Below are 20,013 nucleotides of genomic sequence, written 5' to 3'. Positions count from 1 at the left end.
CGTATTAAAAATATTTTTTAATATTATTTTTTAAAAAAGAATAATTATTTTTTAATTTTTGATTTTGAATTTTTATCAATCTTTGTTTAGTGACCAAATAATTTAATTTAAATTAAAAATTGAAGCAATTAATGAAAACAAAGGTAAAACAAAATAATTATAGTAAATTAACGACGATAAAAATAAGAAAAATTACTTTTAAAACACTTTCATTCAGTACAAGGATTCAAATTTATATTGTAGGATTATATTTTTTTATTCATCAAATCAAACTTATACTCAATTATTTAGGACTCACACTTTATTCAATCTATTGAACTAGACCACCTCGGCATGTGGAGTAGATTGTAGACTTTATCTTTATGTTGCATTTTCATGTTTATTTTAAGAGTAATTAGTTTATGCACTAATAGTATATAAAAAGAACTATACTTTCATTTAATCACAATATGCTATATATAATAATTTTTTAAAATTTCTTGAATAATAGCCTTAAAAGTCATTGAAAAAAGAACTCTTATTTCAATCATAATTTTTTCTTATATTTAATTAGATTACTGTTAGCATATAGATTTTTTTTTTCAATTTAATTGAATATTATATACTTCTCAAAGAAATCCTGTATAAAAGATTTGATCCCAACTCCAAAAAATTCATTTTATTATGTTTTATTTGGGGGAAGAAAAGTTGAATAGAGTGAAAGATAACAAGTAAGAATTGGTTTGATAGAAAATAAGTAGAAAATAGTGTGAAATTTATAATTATTTAATAAAGTTAAATTAAGTAAAAAATAGAAGAAAAAAAATTAATATTTTAAAATTTTATTTTATATAATTATATTTTTATGAAAAAAAAATTATTTTGACAATTATATTATTATCCTTTATTAACTATTTTCAAATATACATTTAGACAATAATGTAAAAACAATTTTGTCTACACATTTTTTTATAAAAAATTTCACACAAATCTATCCATAAAAAAATAAAATTAAATTCACAAAGATTCCACCACAACATCCTTTCAAATTCATCTAATTCCAGCCCTCCAAACACGTTTTTTTAATTTGATAATTTTTCTTTCTTTTTCATTCTCTACTTAATCACTTGCTTCAAACTTAACATTAGAATCAGCCATGATATTTTATTATTATTATAAAAAGTTAATCACTCTTGAATAGAATATAATAATAATAATAATAATATAAGAGTTAATCATCTATGTACTGACATATCTTTTAAATTTTTTTATTTTATTTTTATTTATTAAATAAATAATTGACATAATACTATTAAACAATATAATTAGTTATAAGTGTAAAAAAATTTTAGATTAACATTGTATAAATGTACTTTAAGCCAATTGTTAAAAGTCGTGTAGGCTTATCTGACGCAGTCGCGTGTTTTACACGTTCTACAAAATCTGTTTGCATGAATGTTGCATGTGTTTGCGACCATGTTCAACATACAAAAGCTAAAACCACATCGAAATCCACCTCACATTAAAAAAATGAAAAACATAATGTACCTGCTGCATTAATCTTGTCTTGAACTACTACTACTACAATTACCTATAGCTCAAACCAAACCTTTACATTTACAATCACAAAATGGAAGGAAAACGGAAAATTTGCAAGAAAGGGGGATGAAAACTTTCCTTAATGAAGCTATAATTTTCATTGAGTACAACATAACGATGGAAAAAGAGACCATTTCTGATATAGACAATGGAGCTGATAACACAAACCAGATACTGAATTAATGCTTATTGGAGCGCACAACAAGCGCACCTTTATCTTTATGTATATATCTTCTATTTTCACCTTATAGGATAGGGACCCCATAGCACCAACCAGCACAAAGGTATTGTAATTTGTGACAACTTTTTGTAGTGACCATCTCTTGCAAGCTGAAAGCCACAGGTCGATTGATCTCTAACACCCCCCACTTCATTTCTTCACCTCGTTTTCCCTATCCTAACGATGGCAAATTCACATTTTTCCAATATTTCTTTTCAAGGGTCTTCAGCCAGCTTTGGAGAGCAATATGCAACAGCCTCTGCAACAGTGAGGAAGATCTTGTCCTCACCAAGAAAAGCAGCAAAGTTTGATGTGTGGAGCTTGTCTATTACAATTGGACCAGGATTTGCCAGAACAAGCTGCTCAAAGTGGTGTTTCTTTGGTAAGATAATTAACGTCACATGATATATTTAGACTGTTTGAATAAACTTTTTAAAAAACATTCCTTAAAAGAAAAAATAAAATAGATTTCTTTATGAATTAAATTAGTTTATACATAAGATGGTTTGAATTTATGAAAAAACTTTATTTTATTTTTTTTATCTTTCATAAGTGTTTTTTTGAAAAGTTTCCGATAATAATTACCTGAACATCTCGCTTCTGAAGACTTCTAAATAACTCTTCAAGGGCATGGATGCCGCTGGTATCAATGTCGGTAACAGCTGGAATAAACAAACGTTTAAGAACAGCACAAAATTATGTGCTTATTTGAGGAAAATGTGATGAGAAAAAAGGGAAAAATATACACTCACGTGACATCTCAACTATCAAAAATTGGATTCTTGTTTGGTAGTCTCCTTTTACTCGTTCTTCCTCGTCCATCAGCCATCTTAATATCCTGCAAGAGAATAGGTCATAGGCATCAGATATAGGTTGTGAAATTAACATTTTAGAGCAATAACGCACATGAGAAGGGAGAAACAAAATTTATTTCTGTGAATAATTTGAAATTCTTCAAGTACGAATTTAAGATACAAACCCTCCAAATAGTAAATTGGCTATCACAATCAGATAGTATAACTATCCAATTGGTTCATCCTGCATTATTTTATTTTATTTTTGACCGTGAGTCTTTCCTGTTTAGAATCCAAAACTAACCTCCTTTTTAACAATATTCAAGCTATAATGGGATGCATGTCTAAAATATAAAGTTAGGGTCTATTTGGATGAACTTCTCTATAACTACTTCTAAGAGAAAAAAAATAGAAAGAAAATTTGAAATTAACTTAAAACTATCTTACATACAAGTTAAAAATAAGATTTTGAAGAAGTTAATAAAAGAGAGTTTCTACAAATTAATTTATAGAGAAATTTATTTCATTTTTTCTTTTTATTTTTTTCTTCTTAAAGTGCTTCTGAAAAAGTTACCTAATCAACCCCTTAAACACTTCACATAAGATATTTGATATTGATTAGGTGTTCTCCCGGTACATCCACATTGAAACTTCATACAACATGCAGCAAATGTAGTGATGCCGGATATTTTCAGAACAATACTACTATAACTGTTCTCTTATCATTTTAGATTATTGAGACAAAAAATAAAATGAGAAGTAGACAACTGTATATGATTGATTCTTCCGTTTCTGTTCAATACAGAAGGCCAAATAACAGCTAATCAATAAAAACTTGAAAGGTACAAGGGAGGAACAATTTTACCTTTCTTTAACATAGTTGGAGTTGGAAAAATATATTGCAGAATCAACTCTAATAATCAGTACACCAGGGACCCTTGTGGCTTCTGGGTATTGTAGAATGTTTCTGTAGACAGTAGTCCTAGGGATTTTCCCCAGAATAGCAGTTCTTGGCCTTGTGACTTGTAATAGGATCTTTGCAAAGGATATAGAGACCTACCACAACAATATCCAAGTTGATACTACCAATCAGAGACCTCTTTAACATTATGGAGCATAGGATAACTGTGTTATAGTACTTACTGCAATTAAAAGTCCTATCTCAACTGAGGCAAAAACAACTCCAAAAAATGCTCCCATGCAAGCAACAAAGTCAAATTTATCAATCTTCCATATCAAAATTGCTGCCTTATAATCCACAAGGTTGATGACAGCAGAAATTATGATAGCAGCAAGTATGGCATTTGGAGTGTATTTGAAAAGGGGAGTGAGGAATTGCAAGGTCAAGAACACAACAATAGACATGACAATATTAGATCCTGCAGTTTCACAACCAGCCATGAAATTTACTGCTGACCGAGAGAAAGAACCTGTAAATAGCAAGAGTTTAGTCTATAACCTATAAAAAATTAGTATAGAACCCACTTGCATGCATTTCCATGATTTATGAAACAAACTATCATTTAAAATGACTAGAGTAAATTATACTTTATCCCCATGTAGTTTCTCCTTTTTCCAAATAACCCTTCAACTTTTTTTATTTTCTTTTGTGTTACTTAACCGCCTCAACTTAGTTTTATATTGAAAACACTTAACCTTTTCAGATAACTTTAACATCAGTCACTGCTTATTACACAATACTTCTTTATGATTAGTACCTTCTCAACCCTAAATTTCTTTACACATTACAGATTAACTTTTGGAGGCGGGTTAGGTTGAGAAAATGTTAAACTACCACTATTGTTAACTGAAAAGTTAGTTATCAACTTTTATACCCATAATTGAAGTGTGTTAAGTGATATCATAAAACATTGGAGGGTATTTTGAAAAGGATAAACTACATAGGGATAAAGTGAAATTTATCCCAATAAACATAATCCTAACTTCTATTCTTGTCTATTTTCTTCGTTTATACTTTATAGTATGATTTATAGGCTTGCATTGCAGCAGCTAAAAGAAAAATATTATAACTCCTTTCATTAGACATGACCATTTATATCATTCTCACAGCACCTAATGGAAAAAAAGTAGCTAGGTTCATAAAACATCTGTTTGAACTTACCAGTTGCTACATAACATGAAGTCATTGAACCAACAACATTCATAGCTCCTAATGCCACCATTTCTTTGTTTCCATCTAGTTGATAGTCCTTCATAGAAGCAAATGTTCTTCCAATTGCTGTGGCTTCCTGATAACAAAATGTAACAGTTCATAACAACACCTGAAAGTAAATGGTAAAATATTCTTCATATGAAGATTATAGTGTCAACATTTGCTTACGGTCAATGCTATCATGCCAGCCACGATGCCAATTCTGAAACCTTTCCCAAGGTAATTACCAGTAAAATAAATTTGCTTGACAGATGAAGGATTGAGCCCTTTCTCTATATGTTTTACCTTCAAATATCAATAAACAGAAAGCTTTAATACTGCTGCAATTAGTACTGTTTCAATCTTACCAACACTTGGCACACTTTTGAATTAGCATATTTTGGAGAGAAAAAAACATTTTTTTTCTGGTAGTTTTATGAGAAGGCTTTTGAAAAGAAAGTAATTATTTTTCCATAAAATAGCTCTACCAAACAAGCATTTAATCATATGACTAAAGTTATAATCAACCATATTGAGCATGAGAAGGGTAATATACTAATATATATTAATTATATATACTTACAATTGCAACACCATGCTTGTCAGCACGGGTCAAGTATACAAAAATAGTGGAGAGAATAACAGATATCAATGGGGCAATTGCTGGCACCCAGAAGAATTTCGGGTTCTTCTTTCCCTGATCCACATATCGTAAGACAATGAGAAAATAATTTACAATCTCCATAATATGTTTAAGAAATATGTAGCCAAATGAATTGGTGTGCTTACAATATACTTGGCAAACATAAGAAAAGCCAGAAAGCTAGCTCCAATAACTATAGTTTGCCAATTCCACTGCAATATGTTAGATATTAATCAGTTTTAGTGTTACATGCATCTTCAAAATAAAACTCCAGTAATAATTTGTGTGCAGCAGAGACGAAAAGACAAAGCATACTCCATGATGGGCTGACGACAGTACTGAATGCATCACAGAGATAACATCTGTTTTTTTTGTGAACTTTACAATCCCAAGGAAGCCCTTAAGCTGTTGAAGGGCAATTGTGATAGCAGCTCCCCCCATAAAACCGACTATTGCAGCATGAGATAGGAAATCAATCAAAAATCCAAGCCTGATCAAAAGATCCACCCGATCAGAATGTCATCAAGGTGTATTAAAAAGTAGAGCATTCCATTCGAGGTTGGTGGCTCTAGCACATGTACAAGGCATAAACATTAGTGTTGGAAAGATCTAAAGCAAATTCCCCAGGTCAAAGTGTCATAATACCTTAAAATCCCAAGCACTGCTTGAGTAATTCCAGCAAAGAAAGTGGCAGTAAAAGCTAATCGTTGATAGTCTACTACATTTGTAACGGGATCAACCTCACTCTGGAGTAAAGTCCCCAACAAGAGAGAAACCACTGCCACTGGTCCTATTGCGATGTCACGAGAACTACCCATGACAGCATAAATCAGTGGTGGAACAAAGCTGGAGTCTGTAAAGGGTATAAGAAAAGGAAACAAAATCTCAATCCAATATCCAAAAAAAACTTGGGCGAGTTTAGCTGTTATTGAGACAAGAGTCTTACACAATCCATACTGTGGATCTAAATTAGCAAGTTTTGCATATCCAATGTCCTGTTTTTCAAGAGAAATATTACAATCTAAAACATTCGGAATGAGTTAAGAAGTAGGAATTATAATGCTTTACTCAGATCTATCATTCTATTATTCTTCAAAAGCTAAAAATCAGCATTTTCAAGCAAATTTACCTGGGGAATGCAGAGACTTGCAATAGTTAAACCAGCAATAAGATCCCCCCTAAATTTTGTGAGACTATAATTTCTCCCCCAGCTAAGAATGGGGAAAATGGCTTCAATGCCAAGGATGAGCTTCCGGGACTTAGTTTGATCTTTGAAGGACCGGAGAGGGTCATCTGCAAAAAATGTTTCTTTCACAGTGGCTTGGAATTCCTTGAAAAGGTTTTGTCTTGGAGGAATTCCAACCTTGTGGACATATGGTTCCTGGCCATGTGAAGATGACACACTTCTCGCATCCATCTCTTTTGTTTCAAGATTTTCATCAGCTGAACCACCCATTGAGGACATCAACAATGATTTTCAGCTGTAATACAATGGTAAAATTTTATCTCCATGGGTGAGTGATAGAAACAGTTTAACTGCAGCATTGAATCTCAAGAAGAATATGGTTCATATTGCATTCAGGACAGGATCCTACACCCTTCTATGCCTGTAGAGTTTGTCACTGAAGCATATCATGATGCTTGCAACTCAAGTATTCAACCCAAAGTGAAGAAAATCATGTACATAAGGACCTCTGGTGTAGATTAATGATAAAGTGATCTTAATAACTGAACAGTAATTCAGAAACATTGAAGTTAACCAACCTGAATTCAATGGAGAGGAAGCAGAGAGAAAAGTGAAAGTCACTGGTTGAGCCGGCAAAGACTTCTTGAGCAGAAAGACTACTGTGAAGATAGTTTGGATTATATAACTCCAAGTCAAGAGCTATAGTCAAGCTGAAACAGAAAACTTACCAAATGAGGTGTGAACCGAAACCACATACATGTCAGTGTCATGCATAGTTAAAAAAATGAAAATAAATTAAAACATATCAATGTTAAGTACCAAATTTCAATTACCATACAATCCATGAATGCTAAATAACTCAAATTCAGGTGTGCATATAACAGTCCTTAGTTTGCTTTATACGAAGAATGGAGGGGGAATACGAAATATATAGTATGAGAAGGTGCTGACTAGCAAACAATAGTTAGCAGCAGCTAGAAGTTATTATAATATTATTAAAGTAAATGACAACGTGAAATGCTTGTGAATATTCAAAAGCCAATGAGTACAAAAAGTAAAAAAAAAATAGAAAGAACTTGAACTGTGGTCCATCCATCACAAGTCACAACTAGCTATGGAAGCCTTTGTGTTGGTTTCCTATGTCAAGGGGACTACCAGCATGCGGCATATAAACTAAAGAATCTGACAAATCACCAGAAATAGGGAAATTGAAGGTGAAATTTAGTATTTAGTTATGTGTGGGATTGTGCATGTTAAAATTAATTTATTTTACATATAAAACCCTTATCAACCCAAAACATGTCGAGGTCCTACCGGAAAGCCAAAAACCCTAATTGCAAAAAAAAAAAAAAATTGTCTTGAAATTGTACATGCAAATTACAAAACAAGCTAACCAAAGACACACTCAATTTCATATTTTATACCTATGGACTCATAATTATCAAATATTATCTGTTAGGTTACACTTAAAAAATGTCATCCTCGAAAAAGAAAAGTTAAAAGGAATCGAATTCTTAAACCTTAATCAAGTTCGAGAGCCCACGAGTTCGACCCTAGGAAATAAAAATGACAACCAGAATCATGTTTGACCATTCAAAAGAATCATCACAATCTACCATTCAATATAATAATATGTAGTAAGATACATAATCGTTAACGTGGCGCCACAACATTTACTTTTAGTCTTCACTTTATATAAGCACATGCATAGAACGGAAGAGAATTGGACACCTCCTTCAGAACAAGACAAAACCAAAACACGAACTTTTTTCAAACCCTCAAGAGCCACTAAGTGTCTATTCAAAAATCATATTAAGTTTGAAGAATAAAGTCTAACATAACTAGACTTAAAACCCACCTCTCCTTCCTAATCTTCTCATGCAAGCCATTGAAAGTGGAGGATTCCAATCTCACCCTGTCACAATTTACAAATTGAAATAAATTGATCAAAACCCACCGAAAAGAGGAAAAAAAAAAATATATTTATATGTATTTGTTACACATAAAGAGAGTACCCAGAAACAGTTATAGCTTGCTTTTCAATTCTCCACAATCGGTGGTTCTCGTGTGTCGTCACCAAAAGACTCGATTTTTATTTTGAAACTTTGCAACCCATCAATGAAAAGTGGCACTTAAACAAACCATGCAACCAATTCACCGTCTAGGTTCTTTGAATGTTATCTGGTGAAGTGTTTTTCCTTGTTCTTTTATTATGGGGCGGTGTTTGGTTGCAAGAAAATTAAAAAAATAATAATAATAATCAAAAGGAGAAAGAGGGAACATAAAATGTAACACCATGTCCTTGTAAGGAAATTCAGATTTTAGTAGGTACATGTGATAAATAAAACAGAGGAAATCTCAAAAGTTTATGATGTTTTTTCATGTAGTTGGAACAAATGGACAGTTCAGAGTTAGAGAGACACACCTGTTTGTTTGAAAAGTCAAAAGTACCAAAACCTATTACTATGTTTTGGGTACGTTTTTTGGTGATTGCTTGCTTCTGTGGGTTTCGCGGGTGACCCCACACGTGCAACACTATGGGAAACGGTTGAATGAGGCCGTATCTTCAGTCACATTCATTCTGCTTCCACTTTGTGGGGATACCATTTTAGCTTCGCGAGTTTTTCTATCAAAACTCAAAAGTACAAACACATTACACACTCACTTTCATTTCATTTTTTTATTTTTCTATCTGTGGATCGGATTTAGATCCCATATTTGTAAGATCATGGTATATTTGTGTATAGCTAAAATGATTACTTATAGAATTTAATTAAGATACTTTCTAAGTGTGAAAGCTTACTTTGTCATTCTAATGCTACCTATTATCATACTAATTAATGAAAATGATTTTAACTATTTTTTTGTTAACGATAATATTTTTTTAAGGACTTTTTGTTAACTTTTCATCTCTTTTTTATTTGTGATTCTCAATTTTATTTCTTAATTGTATTTCAATATTATTAAAATAAATTATTAGCAGTTAAAAATAATTTTATATCATTATATATAAATTAGGGGGAAAAGTACTTAATTATCTCAAACTTTAATAAAATTTAATTTAATTTTAATTAATCCTTAAACTTTATCCTATTAATAAATAGGTACAATAAACTTTAATTGTATTATAAATGATCCTAAATTTTACCATTTTCACAAATGGATAGCTTGATTTCAATTTAATCTTGATTGATACTTAAAATTCATCTTGTTATGTATATAGTCAACTCTTGCATTATAATTGAGGTTAAACTGAAAGAAGAAATAACAATCATTTATTTATTTTAAATCAAATCCATTTATTATTATATTGAGTTTGTGTTTTGAATGAATTGTGTTATTCAATTTATTCTAAATGAAGATTTTTTAATCATTATCTTATTAGACGATTAATATAGATCGATGAATTAATTGTGATTGAGGAAGAGTCTTGTCTCATCAATTTTTCTTGTATTTTATGAAAAACATAATTCCTTGTTTTCTTCTTCTATATTCGGTAAGGGACGGAGCCAGGATTTCAATACTGGGGGGCCGAGAATAAATAATATATAATTTATAATAAATGAAAATTAAAGTATCAAAAGCATATAAAAAAAAATATAAAAAAAAATTAAAATTGTTGGGGGGGCCGTGGCACCCGTAGGTCCCCCCTTGGCTCCGTCCTGTAACAATATCATATGTTATGATACGTATATATGATTTTAATTAAGGTTTATAAATTTATCATTTTATTTTTTATTTCTTTTTGTTAATTATATTAGTTTTTTACCATTGGAAATTATGGTTTATTTTTGTGAATCATGGTTGCTTATACACGGAAGATTAGAATAATATAATTAATGCATGTTTAACTTGTTTTAGTTTCTATTCAGTGGAATATAATGGTAATGATTGCCAGCCACACTCAAGTTCATGTTTGAAGCTTCACTACATTGTAGTGACATATAAAAAGTGTCATTATAAATATAATATATGTAAATATATATTTATTTAATATATAATTACATATAATTTTAGTGTTGATTTTGAATGGGATTTAACAACATATTTAATGTGTCATTATAGTCTATATTCACACTTTTTAATAATATATCAATATATATTATAATTATTGTGTGGATAAAAATAATTTTTAGTGATATATATAATATCATTTTAGGGTGTAAACAAAATAATTTTGTTGTGGTTCTTCATCGATAGGGATATCAATATCGCAACATGGATGAAGAAATTTAAATGGAGGAAGGTGGCGGGATGAGCATGGATATTAAAAGAAGAGGGCTTTTTTCATGCACTTGTCAGAAATGAATGCAAGGGAGGCCCTCATGAAGGCAATATATACAGTGACTTTGATGACAGTGGAGCAAGACATGCATGCATGGTAAATGGTAATAGTGCAATGACAAAATGGAGACGTTAACCATTATAATTGGTTACGTGAATTAAGATATAGGTTCGCTGGGAATCAGAAAGATGATCGAGGTACAACACTGGACAAAATCACAGAGGTCAGACCCTCTTACTTCAATCTGACACGAATAGTTCATACGACTTTAAGCTGATACATACACGTGGTGGTGAAAGTTTCAAGATTATTCCAATAAAACATGTATTTTATAATAGTTATTTAAGGTTTATTTACATTTACACAAAAAAATATAATAATTTTTTTTAATTTTTTATAGAATAATTTTAATTTTTTAATTTTATTTTTTCATAATAAAAGTATATTAATTATCATGTGTAAATTAATTAAAAATTAAATAAAAAGTAAGAGTATAATTATTACATAATAGCTAATGATGTCTCAAAACTTACAAATGACAAATAAATATAAATAAAATTTTACTAAAAATATGATAAATAAAAAAATAGAGGAACTAGTATAAATGATTACTTTATATAATTAATTAAAATAATATTACGTGTTTTAACAAAATTTTGTTTCTATACATGTTTTCAAAAAAAAGTTACATTAATTATTATTTTATTAATTATACTTTTATATTTGACATAATTTCTAATTAATTTATAATTCATGAAACAAAAATAAAATGGGACATAGTAAGAAATGTTAAAATAATTATATAAAAATAGAAAAAATTTAATATATGTCTTAATTATGTATAATAATTTTAAACGAATTAATAAAAAAAATGAAGATAATATGTAAAATATTATATTTTTAACATATAAATTTTATTATAATTAAAATTTTATTTGTAACATAAATATTCTTTAATATATAAATATATTTTGAATTTATAATAAACAATTTATATTACAACACAATTTTTTTAAATTTATTGATAATTTTAAATATATTATTGAAATTTAATTTTAAAATAAAATGGAAATTATAAATTAAAATGATAAAAAAAAGTAATAAAATAAATATTAGGAATAAATATATAGAGAGAGTGATCTAAGAAGTTGAGAACAAAGAAATTTTGCAGTTATAATTTTTAAATTAAATTAAAATTAAGAAATAAATTTGTCACCAATAAAAAAAATTCTCTCCATATTTTATTAGAATAACTGGTTGAACAAGAATTTGTTTTGAGACTATTATTTAGCATGAGGATTTAGGAGAGTTATTTTTTAACTAAAGCGTTTTAGATACTTTTGTTAACGTCTTTATTTACAGGGTATCGTATCCAATTTAATTGAAGGGTACGGACGTTTTATTTTCATATTGTATTATTTTTATATATTTTTTAAAATGTTTTATCTTTCTGTTTTTTTTCCTAAATTATTTAATCGATCTATTTCCATCTTCTTGTAATATTCATGTATTTCCTCAATTTTATTTTTATTTATATTTTTCGTGAATAATATTTTTTAACATTTGTTTTATATTATTAATTTCTTCCAATTCTTTTTCTCTTTTATTACAGGTAAAATCTAGAATGTTATTTACAATTTCTAGTATTGGTATCATGTTTTTTTATCAGTTTTCTTCATCATTAACTCATGTATTTTATTTATATTTTCAAAATTATCTGTAATTGTCATTAGTTTTCAATGTATTCTTTAAGTTTCCGGTTGTTTGGTTTTTATTTTTAAAATTTATTTGTCAACTTAAGTGAAATTACAAAACCCTTCAATACAAAATTCTTCAATTTTTATGGGTGTAGTAGTAACTTTCATCTTTATATGATTCATATAATATTTTAACAACCATAATGATTGGATTGAATTTTGATAGACGAAATGAATCATAGGTAAATAGATAATTTTGCTACACATAAAATTCTTCATCTCAAATATCGTGATTTTTTTTATGCAATTTCAATATCGATATTTTTTTCTTATATCTTCTCGAGAGACAATATTGTGTCTACCAATCTACCATGTATTCAAATATAAAATATAAACACAGGTGTGGAGTCTCCTCCTTTCAATCCCAAAATATATAATACATAGCATGAGATCTTTTATTATAAGCATTAAATGTAACATCAAAATTACAAGATAAATTTTACTTATAAGTTCTAAAAATATGTGTATAATGTAACGACCCAGCTAATTACTACACACGGCACGGTACACTAGAAACACCACACAGAAAGGAACAAGTGTATACATCTAGAGTTAAAGTGTACAAAATACATCAAATGCTACTACACCCAGTAGCTAAAACAACAAAAACATCTAAAAAGATTCAGCTCTGTCTGCCAGCTACAGACCTACCGCCAGCCACCAACCTATCCCTGCTCTGCTCCCATACATAGTATGATCATCGCAGTCCAAACATCATGGAGACAACAAAGGATAAGCTAGTGAAAAGAAAACAACATACATATAAAACAATATGAATGGTAAACAGCTACAACTTATACTACACCACAGCAATTCAGCAATATCAGCACCGCAAAGCGGCAATTTCAACACTGCATAGCAGCAATAACAGCACCACTCTAGTGGCTATAACAGCACCGCATAACGGCAATAACAGCACCGCCTTAGCAGCTATAACAGCACCACGATAGTGGCTAATAACAGCACCAACATAGCGGCAAGAACAGCACCACAATAGTGGCCATACACAACATACAGCTCAGCATTTCACAGCACAGCCAACCAGCTTACAGCACAGCACAGCACATCAGTATACAGCACAGCACAGCAAATCAGCATACAACACAGCTAAGTAGTATTCAACACAGCTAAGTAGTATTCAACACAGTCTACTACTCACAACTCAGCTCATCAGTCTAGAGCACAACAGTATTATAAATCAACATTTAAAATCATCAATAACAGCCCAGCACAGCACAACAAGATACCTCTATTACAGTTTAACATCATTTTCAGCATTAACATCTAATCAGCACTGCATATTCATCAATTACAGCTTAGTTCAGCATAAAACAACATTTATCAGCAAATTTCAGCATATAACTCCACATCCCCACACGCGCCCGGTGCACTCATGGTCGCGCCCGGCGTGGCATAACTAGAGAGCACCAGGGGCCAGCGCGCCCGACACAAGCGTTCCCGCGCCCGGCGTGCCTCAGCCAGAGAGCCCAAGGCTCTCACGCGCCTGGCGCAATACCCAATTGCGCCCAGCGCATCCTAGGTAGAGACTCAAGGGGTCTCACGCGCCTGGCGTGGCCTAACACGCCCCCAGCGTGGGAAAGGCAGAGACCTACCAAAGTTTCGCGCCCAGCGCAATTCACATTGCGCCCAACGCCCTCTTAGCAGAGACTCCCAAGGAGCCTCCGCGCCCAGCGCAACAATGGTGATGCCCAGCACAGCACCAGAAAACCCAAAATATGGCACAACTGAGTCACGCCCGGCGTGGGCCATCTAGAGGCTCCCATTCTCAAGCTCGCTCGGCGCAACCACCTTTGCGCCCAGCGAGCTTACCTAAATGGAGCCCCCTGGTGGTCACGCGCCCGGCACGAAGCTCAGCAGCAACTTCCCCAAGTTCGAAAATTGCCCACAACCTGCAAAAATCAACTGAAAACCAGCATGCAATCCAGCCAAAAGTTTTCATTTTCATCAAAGAGTTCAAAAATGCCAGCTTTTTCAACATGCAACCAAAATCAAGGGAAAACCCCAAAATTTCATCCAAAATTGAAAACCCCGAAAACTCAATTTTCATCCATCTCAGCTCAAATCATCAATCATCAACAATCAAATGAGTTCCTAGACTCATTTTTCAGCCAAAATGCAGCAAAAACTAGCTTCCCTTACCTCGCTGCAAGAATCCGAGCTTCGGGAAGAAGGAAATGGAGACGGAGACGAAGAAGAGCTCGAACGAAAGAGGAAGAAGAGGAAGGAAATCCGCACACTAGCTAGCAACCCAAGTTACTCAGCACCAACACCTTGTAACAGCCAAAAGAAGGATCCAAGGGAAAAGCGTGAATATTGAGAGTGAGAGTGAGCAAAAGAGGGAAGGGAGAAAAAGAGTTACGGGGGTCTCACAACCTCCCCAACAACAAGAGTTTTCGTCCCCGAAAACTGACTTACTTGGGAATAGAAACGAAAATCGCTCTCTGCACTGTTGCTCCACCTCCCAAGTAGCCTCACCAGTAGTTGCATCCCACAACACCTTTACCAGAGCAATGGACTTGCCCCTCAACTCCTTCAGCTTATGATCGACCACAGCTACTGTCAATTCTCAAAAGTCAGGTTCTGCTTTACTTGTACATCATCCAGCTCCACCACATGACTCGGGTCATGCACATACTTCCTCAGTTGGGATACATGAAACACATCGTGTAGGTTCGAAAGACACGGTGGCAAAGCCAACCGGTAAGCAACTGGACCCACACGTTGTATGATCTGATGGGGACCCACAAACCTCGATGTCAACTTCCTTGCCTTCAGCGCTCTACCCACACCAGAAGTCGGAGTCACCTTCAGAAAACACATGTTCCCCTTCAGCAAACTCCAAATGCTTACGCCTTTTGTCAGCATATGATTTTTGCCTGCTTTGAGCAGTCTTCATCCTCTCGTGAATCAACTTCACCTTCTCAGTAGTCTGTAGGATCAGCTCCGGTCCCACAACCACTGATTCACCATCTTGATACCAGCACATAGGAGTCCTATATCTCCTGCCATACAAGGCTTCAAACGGAGCCATCCCAATACTAGCATGAAAACTATTATTATACGTGAACTCCACCAACGGTAGGACCTCCTCCCAGCTACCCAAGTAGTCTAACACACAAGCCCTTAACAGATCCTCAAGGACTAGATTGTCCTCTCCGACTGACCATCCATATGCGAATGATAAGCAGAACTCAGCTTCAGCTTCGTGCCCAGGGCTTGATGTAGACTCTGCTAAAATCTGGAAGTGAACCTCGGATCTCGGTCGAAAATAATATTGGAAGGCACCCCGTGCAACCGTACTATCTCTCTCACATACAATTGTGTCAGCTTCTCCAAGGACCACCTGATGTTGACAGGCAAGAAATGTGCACACTTGGTCAACCGATCAACAATCACCCAGATAGCATCACTATTCCTAGCCGACCTAGGCAACCCGACGATGAAGTCCATAATGATACTATCCCACTTCCATTCTGGAATCTCAATCTACTGCATCAACCCACTCGACTTCTAATGCTCAACCTTCGCCTTCTGACAGGTTAGACAGGCCGCTACATAATCAGCTATCTCTCTCTTCATACCAGACCACCAGAAAGTCTTCTTGAGGTTTTGGTACATCTTAGTCATACCTGGATGTATGCTAAGTCTGCTCTTGTGGCCTTCCTCCAACACAGCTCTCCTCAGCTCAGCATCCTGAGGTAGGCAAATTCTGCCCTTGAACCTCAAGATTCCATCTTCTCCCAGCTCAAAACCAACAGCCTTCTCGGTACCCAACAAACTAAGAAGTCTCACCAACTCCACATCCTGCAACTGCTTGAGTCCAACCTGCCTCAAGAACTCACTAGTTATGGTAATCATTCCATAACTAATGTGATCCTGAGCTAACTCCACATGGAGATTCAGGTCTGTGAACTCCTCAACTAGCTCCAGCTCCCTCACCATCATACTAGACATGTGGATGGATTTCCTACTCAGCGCATCCGCCACAACATTGGCCTAACCAGGATGATACATCAACTAGAAATCATAATCCTTCAGAAACTCCATCCACCGCCTCTGCCTCATGTTCAGCTCCTTCTAATCAAACAAGTACTTCAGACTCTTGTGATCACTGAAGACACTGAACCGAGCACCATACAAATAATGCCTCCATATCTTCAAGGCAAACACTACAGCTACCAACTCCAAGTCATGAGTGAGATAATTCCTCTTATGATTCTTCAGTTGCCTTGAAGCATATGCCACCAGTTTCTTATTTTGCATCAGCACGCACTCCAGACCCTGGTGAGAAACATCACAATACACATTAAAGGGCTCACCAAAATCCGGCAACACCAGCACAGGAGAAGTAGTCAACCTCCTCTTCAGCTCATCAAAGCTCCGCTCATAGGCATCGGTCCAAATGAACGGCTGCTCCTTCCTCGTCAGCTGGGTTAAAGGCGCCACTATCTTGGAGAATCCCTCAATGAACCTCCTATAGTAACCCGCCAAACCCACAAAACTCCTAATATCCGTGACAGTTCTTGGACGCTCCTACTGCAACACCGACTCCACCTTAGCCGGATCAACAACAATCCCCTCAGCTGAGATCACATGTCCCAAGAACTTCACCTCATCCAACCAGAACTCACATTTTGAAAGCTTAGCGTACAGCTGCTTCGCCTTCAAAATTTCCAGCACTAACCTCAAGTGCTCTCCATGCTCTTCCGGGATCCTTGAGTAAATCAAGATGTCATCAATGAACACCACGACGAATTTATCCAAGAACGGCCGGAAGATCCTTTTCATGTAATCCATGAACACTGTAGGGGCGTTGGTCACGCCGAACGGCATCACAACATATTCATAGTGACCATACCTAGTCCTGAAAGCAGTCTTCGGTATGTCACCCTCCTTCACCCTAATCTGGTGATAACCTGACCTCAAGTCCATCTTCGAGAAAACGGATGCTCCCCTCAGTTGATCCATCAAGTCATCTATCCGAGGAAGTGGATATTTGTTCTTAATGGTCAACTTGTTCAACTGCCGGTAATCAACACACAGTCAACTACCTCCATCCTTCTTTTTCAACAACAGCACAAGAGCACCCCACGACGATACACTCGGCCACACAAACTGCTTCTCCAGTAGGTCCTCCAATTGACCCTTCAGCTCAACCAACTCAGCAGGAGCCATCCTATAGGGAGCCACCGAAACTGGCCCTGCACCTGGAACCAAGTCAATGCTAAACTCCATCTCCCTAACAGGAGGCAACCCAAGCACCTCATCCGGGAACACCTCAGCAAAATCCCGCACCACATCAATTTCAGCAATGACCCTCTCGGCCTCAACACTCAACGCAGCAAGCAGAAGACAGCACTCTGCTCCATTTCTCAACAATGATTCAGCTTGGCCAGCTGAAATCAACAGCTCATCCTCCACTGAGAAAAAATCAGCCTCCTATTGGCACAATCTATAAGGATGCGATTGGAAGACAACCAATCCATCCCTAAGATTATGTCAATATCCACCAAAGGCAAACAAATCAGGTTCACCTTATACTTCTTCTCATTCACCACAATCGGACAACCAGCACACAGCTCTAAAGCAACTACCGAAGCAGAAGCGGGCGTCGACACTAACAGTCTCAACCCCAATTCACATACAGACACACCCAACATAGCAGCACAAGCATATGATATAAATGAATGAGAAGCACCAGAATCAAAAAGGATCATCACATCCTTACCAGTAGCTCTACCCTTCCCCTTCACAAGATCTGGGGAAGTAGAAGCTTCAACCCCAGTCAAGGCAAATACTCTACCAGCTGTAGTGGGTCTGTCACCCCTCTGAGCATCACCTCTCTAGGTACCACTCCTCTGTGTATCACCCCTCTCCGGTCTACCTCTAGTAGGACAGTTGGTCGAATCATGACCCATCTGATGACACTTGAAGCACCGGCTCTCCGTGTGTGGACAATCCCTGACAAAATGGGGCCCAACACACCTATAGCATCTCAGAGTGGCACCTCCACCCTGTCTACCTCCACCAGCAGTACCAGAAGGTTGCCTAATGACAGGACCCCCTTGTTGTGGTTGAGGCCTATCATATGGCTTCCTTTGATTCCCTCCTTTCTTGGACCCAGCTGGTCCCTCAGCAGTCTTCACAGCACGGTTACCAACTTCCAACCGCTCCACAACCTTCGCCTTCTCCACTAAGGCCGGAAACTCAGTGATGGCCATAAGCACCACCACTCTCTTCAGATCAAATTTCAGACCCTCAGCAAACTTCCTGCATTTCCAGGCCTCAACTATACCTTGCGAATAAAAACGAGCTAGGTCCTCGAATTTCATCGCTTACTCGGAAATAGTCATCCCTTCTTGGTGTAACCGCATGAACTCAGCTTCTTTGGCGTGCCTCACGCTCTCAAGGAAGTACTTCTCCAGGAACATCCTTCTGAAGCACTCCCAGTCAACAACCACCCCTCTGGCTGTCAGCATGTGATGGGTACCTCTCCACCAATGCTCAGCTTCCCCAACCAGCATGTATACAGCATATGCCAGCCTCCTCTCCTATGAATAACCCAGCACGGTAAAAATCTTCTCCAGCTCACAAATCTAGTGGTCGGCTACCTCTGGATCTGCATCTCCTCTGAACTGTGGAGGATGGCATTTCTAGAACTCAGCTAGGTCCTGGCTCTCCTGTGACCCCGTGGGCCTTGCTGCACCAGCTGCAGCTCTATCAGCCTCCACTCTAGCAAAATAGGCATTTTGCTGTTGCATGGCCATAGTCATCATCTCCATGGCACGGGCTATCTGCTCGTTGGTTCTAGTCATTATCTACAAAAGTAACAGCATCTTTAGTATACAACAACTAAACCAAACAACAAACAATCAACACAACAAAACATCACAACAATCAACACAGCAAACAACACAGCAAAACAACACAACACAGAGCTCAACACAACAAAGCCTAAAGGAACCACCCCCATAGAGGGTCCACTAGACTCGAAATGCTCTGATACCACTAAAGTATAACGACCCGGCTAGTCACTACACACGACAGGCACACTAGAAACACCACACAAAAAGGAACAAGTGTATACATATAGGGTCTAGAATATATACATATACATGATCCAAGTCTGGATAGAGTTAAAGTGTACAAAATATATCAAATGCTACTACACCCAGTAGCTAAAACAACAAAAACATCTAAAAAGATTCAACTCCGTCTGCCAGCTACAGACCTACCGCCAGCCACCAACCTATCCCTGCTCTGCTCCCATACATAGTATGATCATCGCAGTCCAAACATCATGGAGACAACAAAGGGTAAGCTAGTGAAAAGAAAACAACATACATATAAAACAATATGAATGGTAAACAGCTACAA

The 20,013-nt window shown here is 35.5% G+C and overlaps 2 protein-coding genes across 2 annotated transcripts; both read right to left on the bottom strand.

The window, feature by feature from the left end:
* Positions 1–1,628: 1,628 nt before the first annotated feature.
* SULTR1;3 (sulfate transporter 1;3) lies at positions 1,629–6,852 on the bottom strand. Its single transcript, XM_020349181.3, has 13 exons — positions 6,517–6,852; positions 6,334–6,382; positions 6,033–6,240; positions 5,703–5,877; positions 5,534–5,599; positions 5,328–5,441; positions 4,934–5,050; positions 4,715–4,841; positions 3,736–4,022; positions 3,458–3,648; positions 2,551–2,636; positions 2,384–2,460; positions 1,629–2,157 (listed from the first exon to the last, which is right to left on the bottom strand). The coding sequence occupies exons 1-13, from the start codon at positions 6,850–6,852 to the stop codon at positions 2,014–2,016; spliced, it is 1,977 nt and encodes a 658-aa protein (XP_020204770.1). The 3' UTR covers positions 1,629–2,013.
* Positions 6,853–18,479: 11,627 nt separating this feature from the next.
* Positions 18,480–19,160, bottom strand: LOC145952175 (uncharacterized). The gene is made up of 2 exons (XM_083064398.1): positions 18,976–19,160; positions 18,480–18,906 (listed from the first exon to the last, which is right to left on the bottom strand). The coding sequence occupies exons 1-2, from the start codon at positions 19,158–19,160 to the stop codon at positions 18,480–18,482; spliced, it is 612 nt and encodes a 203-aa protein (XP_082920524.1).
* Positions 19,161–20,013: the final 853 nt, after the last annotated feature.

The sequence above is a fragment of the Cajanus cajan genome, chromosome 9, assembly GCF_000230855.2.
Source record: "Cajanus cajan strain Asha chromosome 9, NIPB_CcT2T_4, whole genome shotgun sequence".
Classification (NCBI taxonomy): Eukaryota; Viridiplantae; Streptophyta; class Magnoliopsida; order Fabales; family Fabaceae; genus Cajanus; species Cajanus cajan.
The sequence above is the reverse complement of the archived record's forward strand: the minus strand, read 5'-3'. Positions and strand labels throughout refer to the sequence as shown.

Excerpts from the sequence above, each read along its gene's own strand:
- LOC145952175 (XM_083064398.1), bottom strand. The coding sequence starts at position 19,160 with ATGCTGGTTGGGGAAGCTGAGCATTGGTGGAGAGGTACCCATCACATG. Across the intron at positions 18,907-18,975 it reads GAAGGGATGACTATTTCCGA|GAAGTTTGCTGAGGGTCTGA; the intron begins GTAAGCGATGAA and ends CTGGAAATGCAG.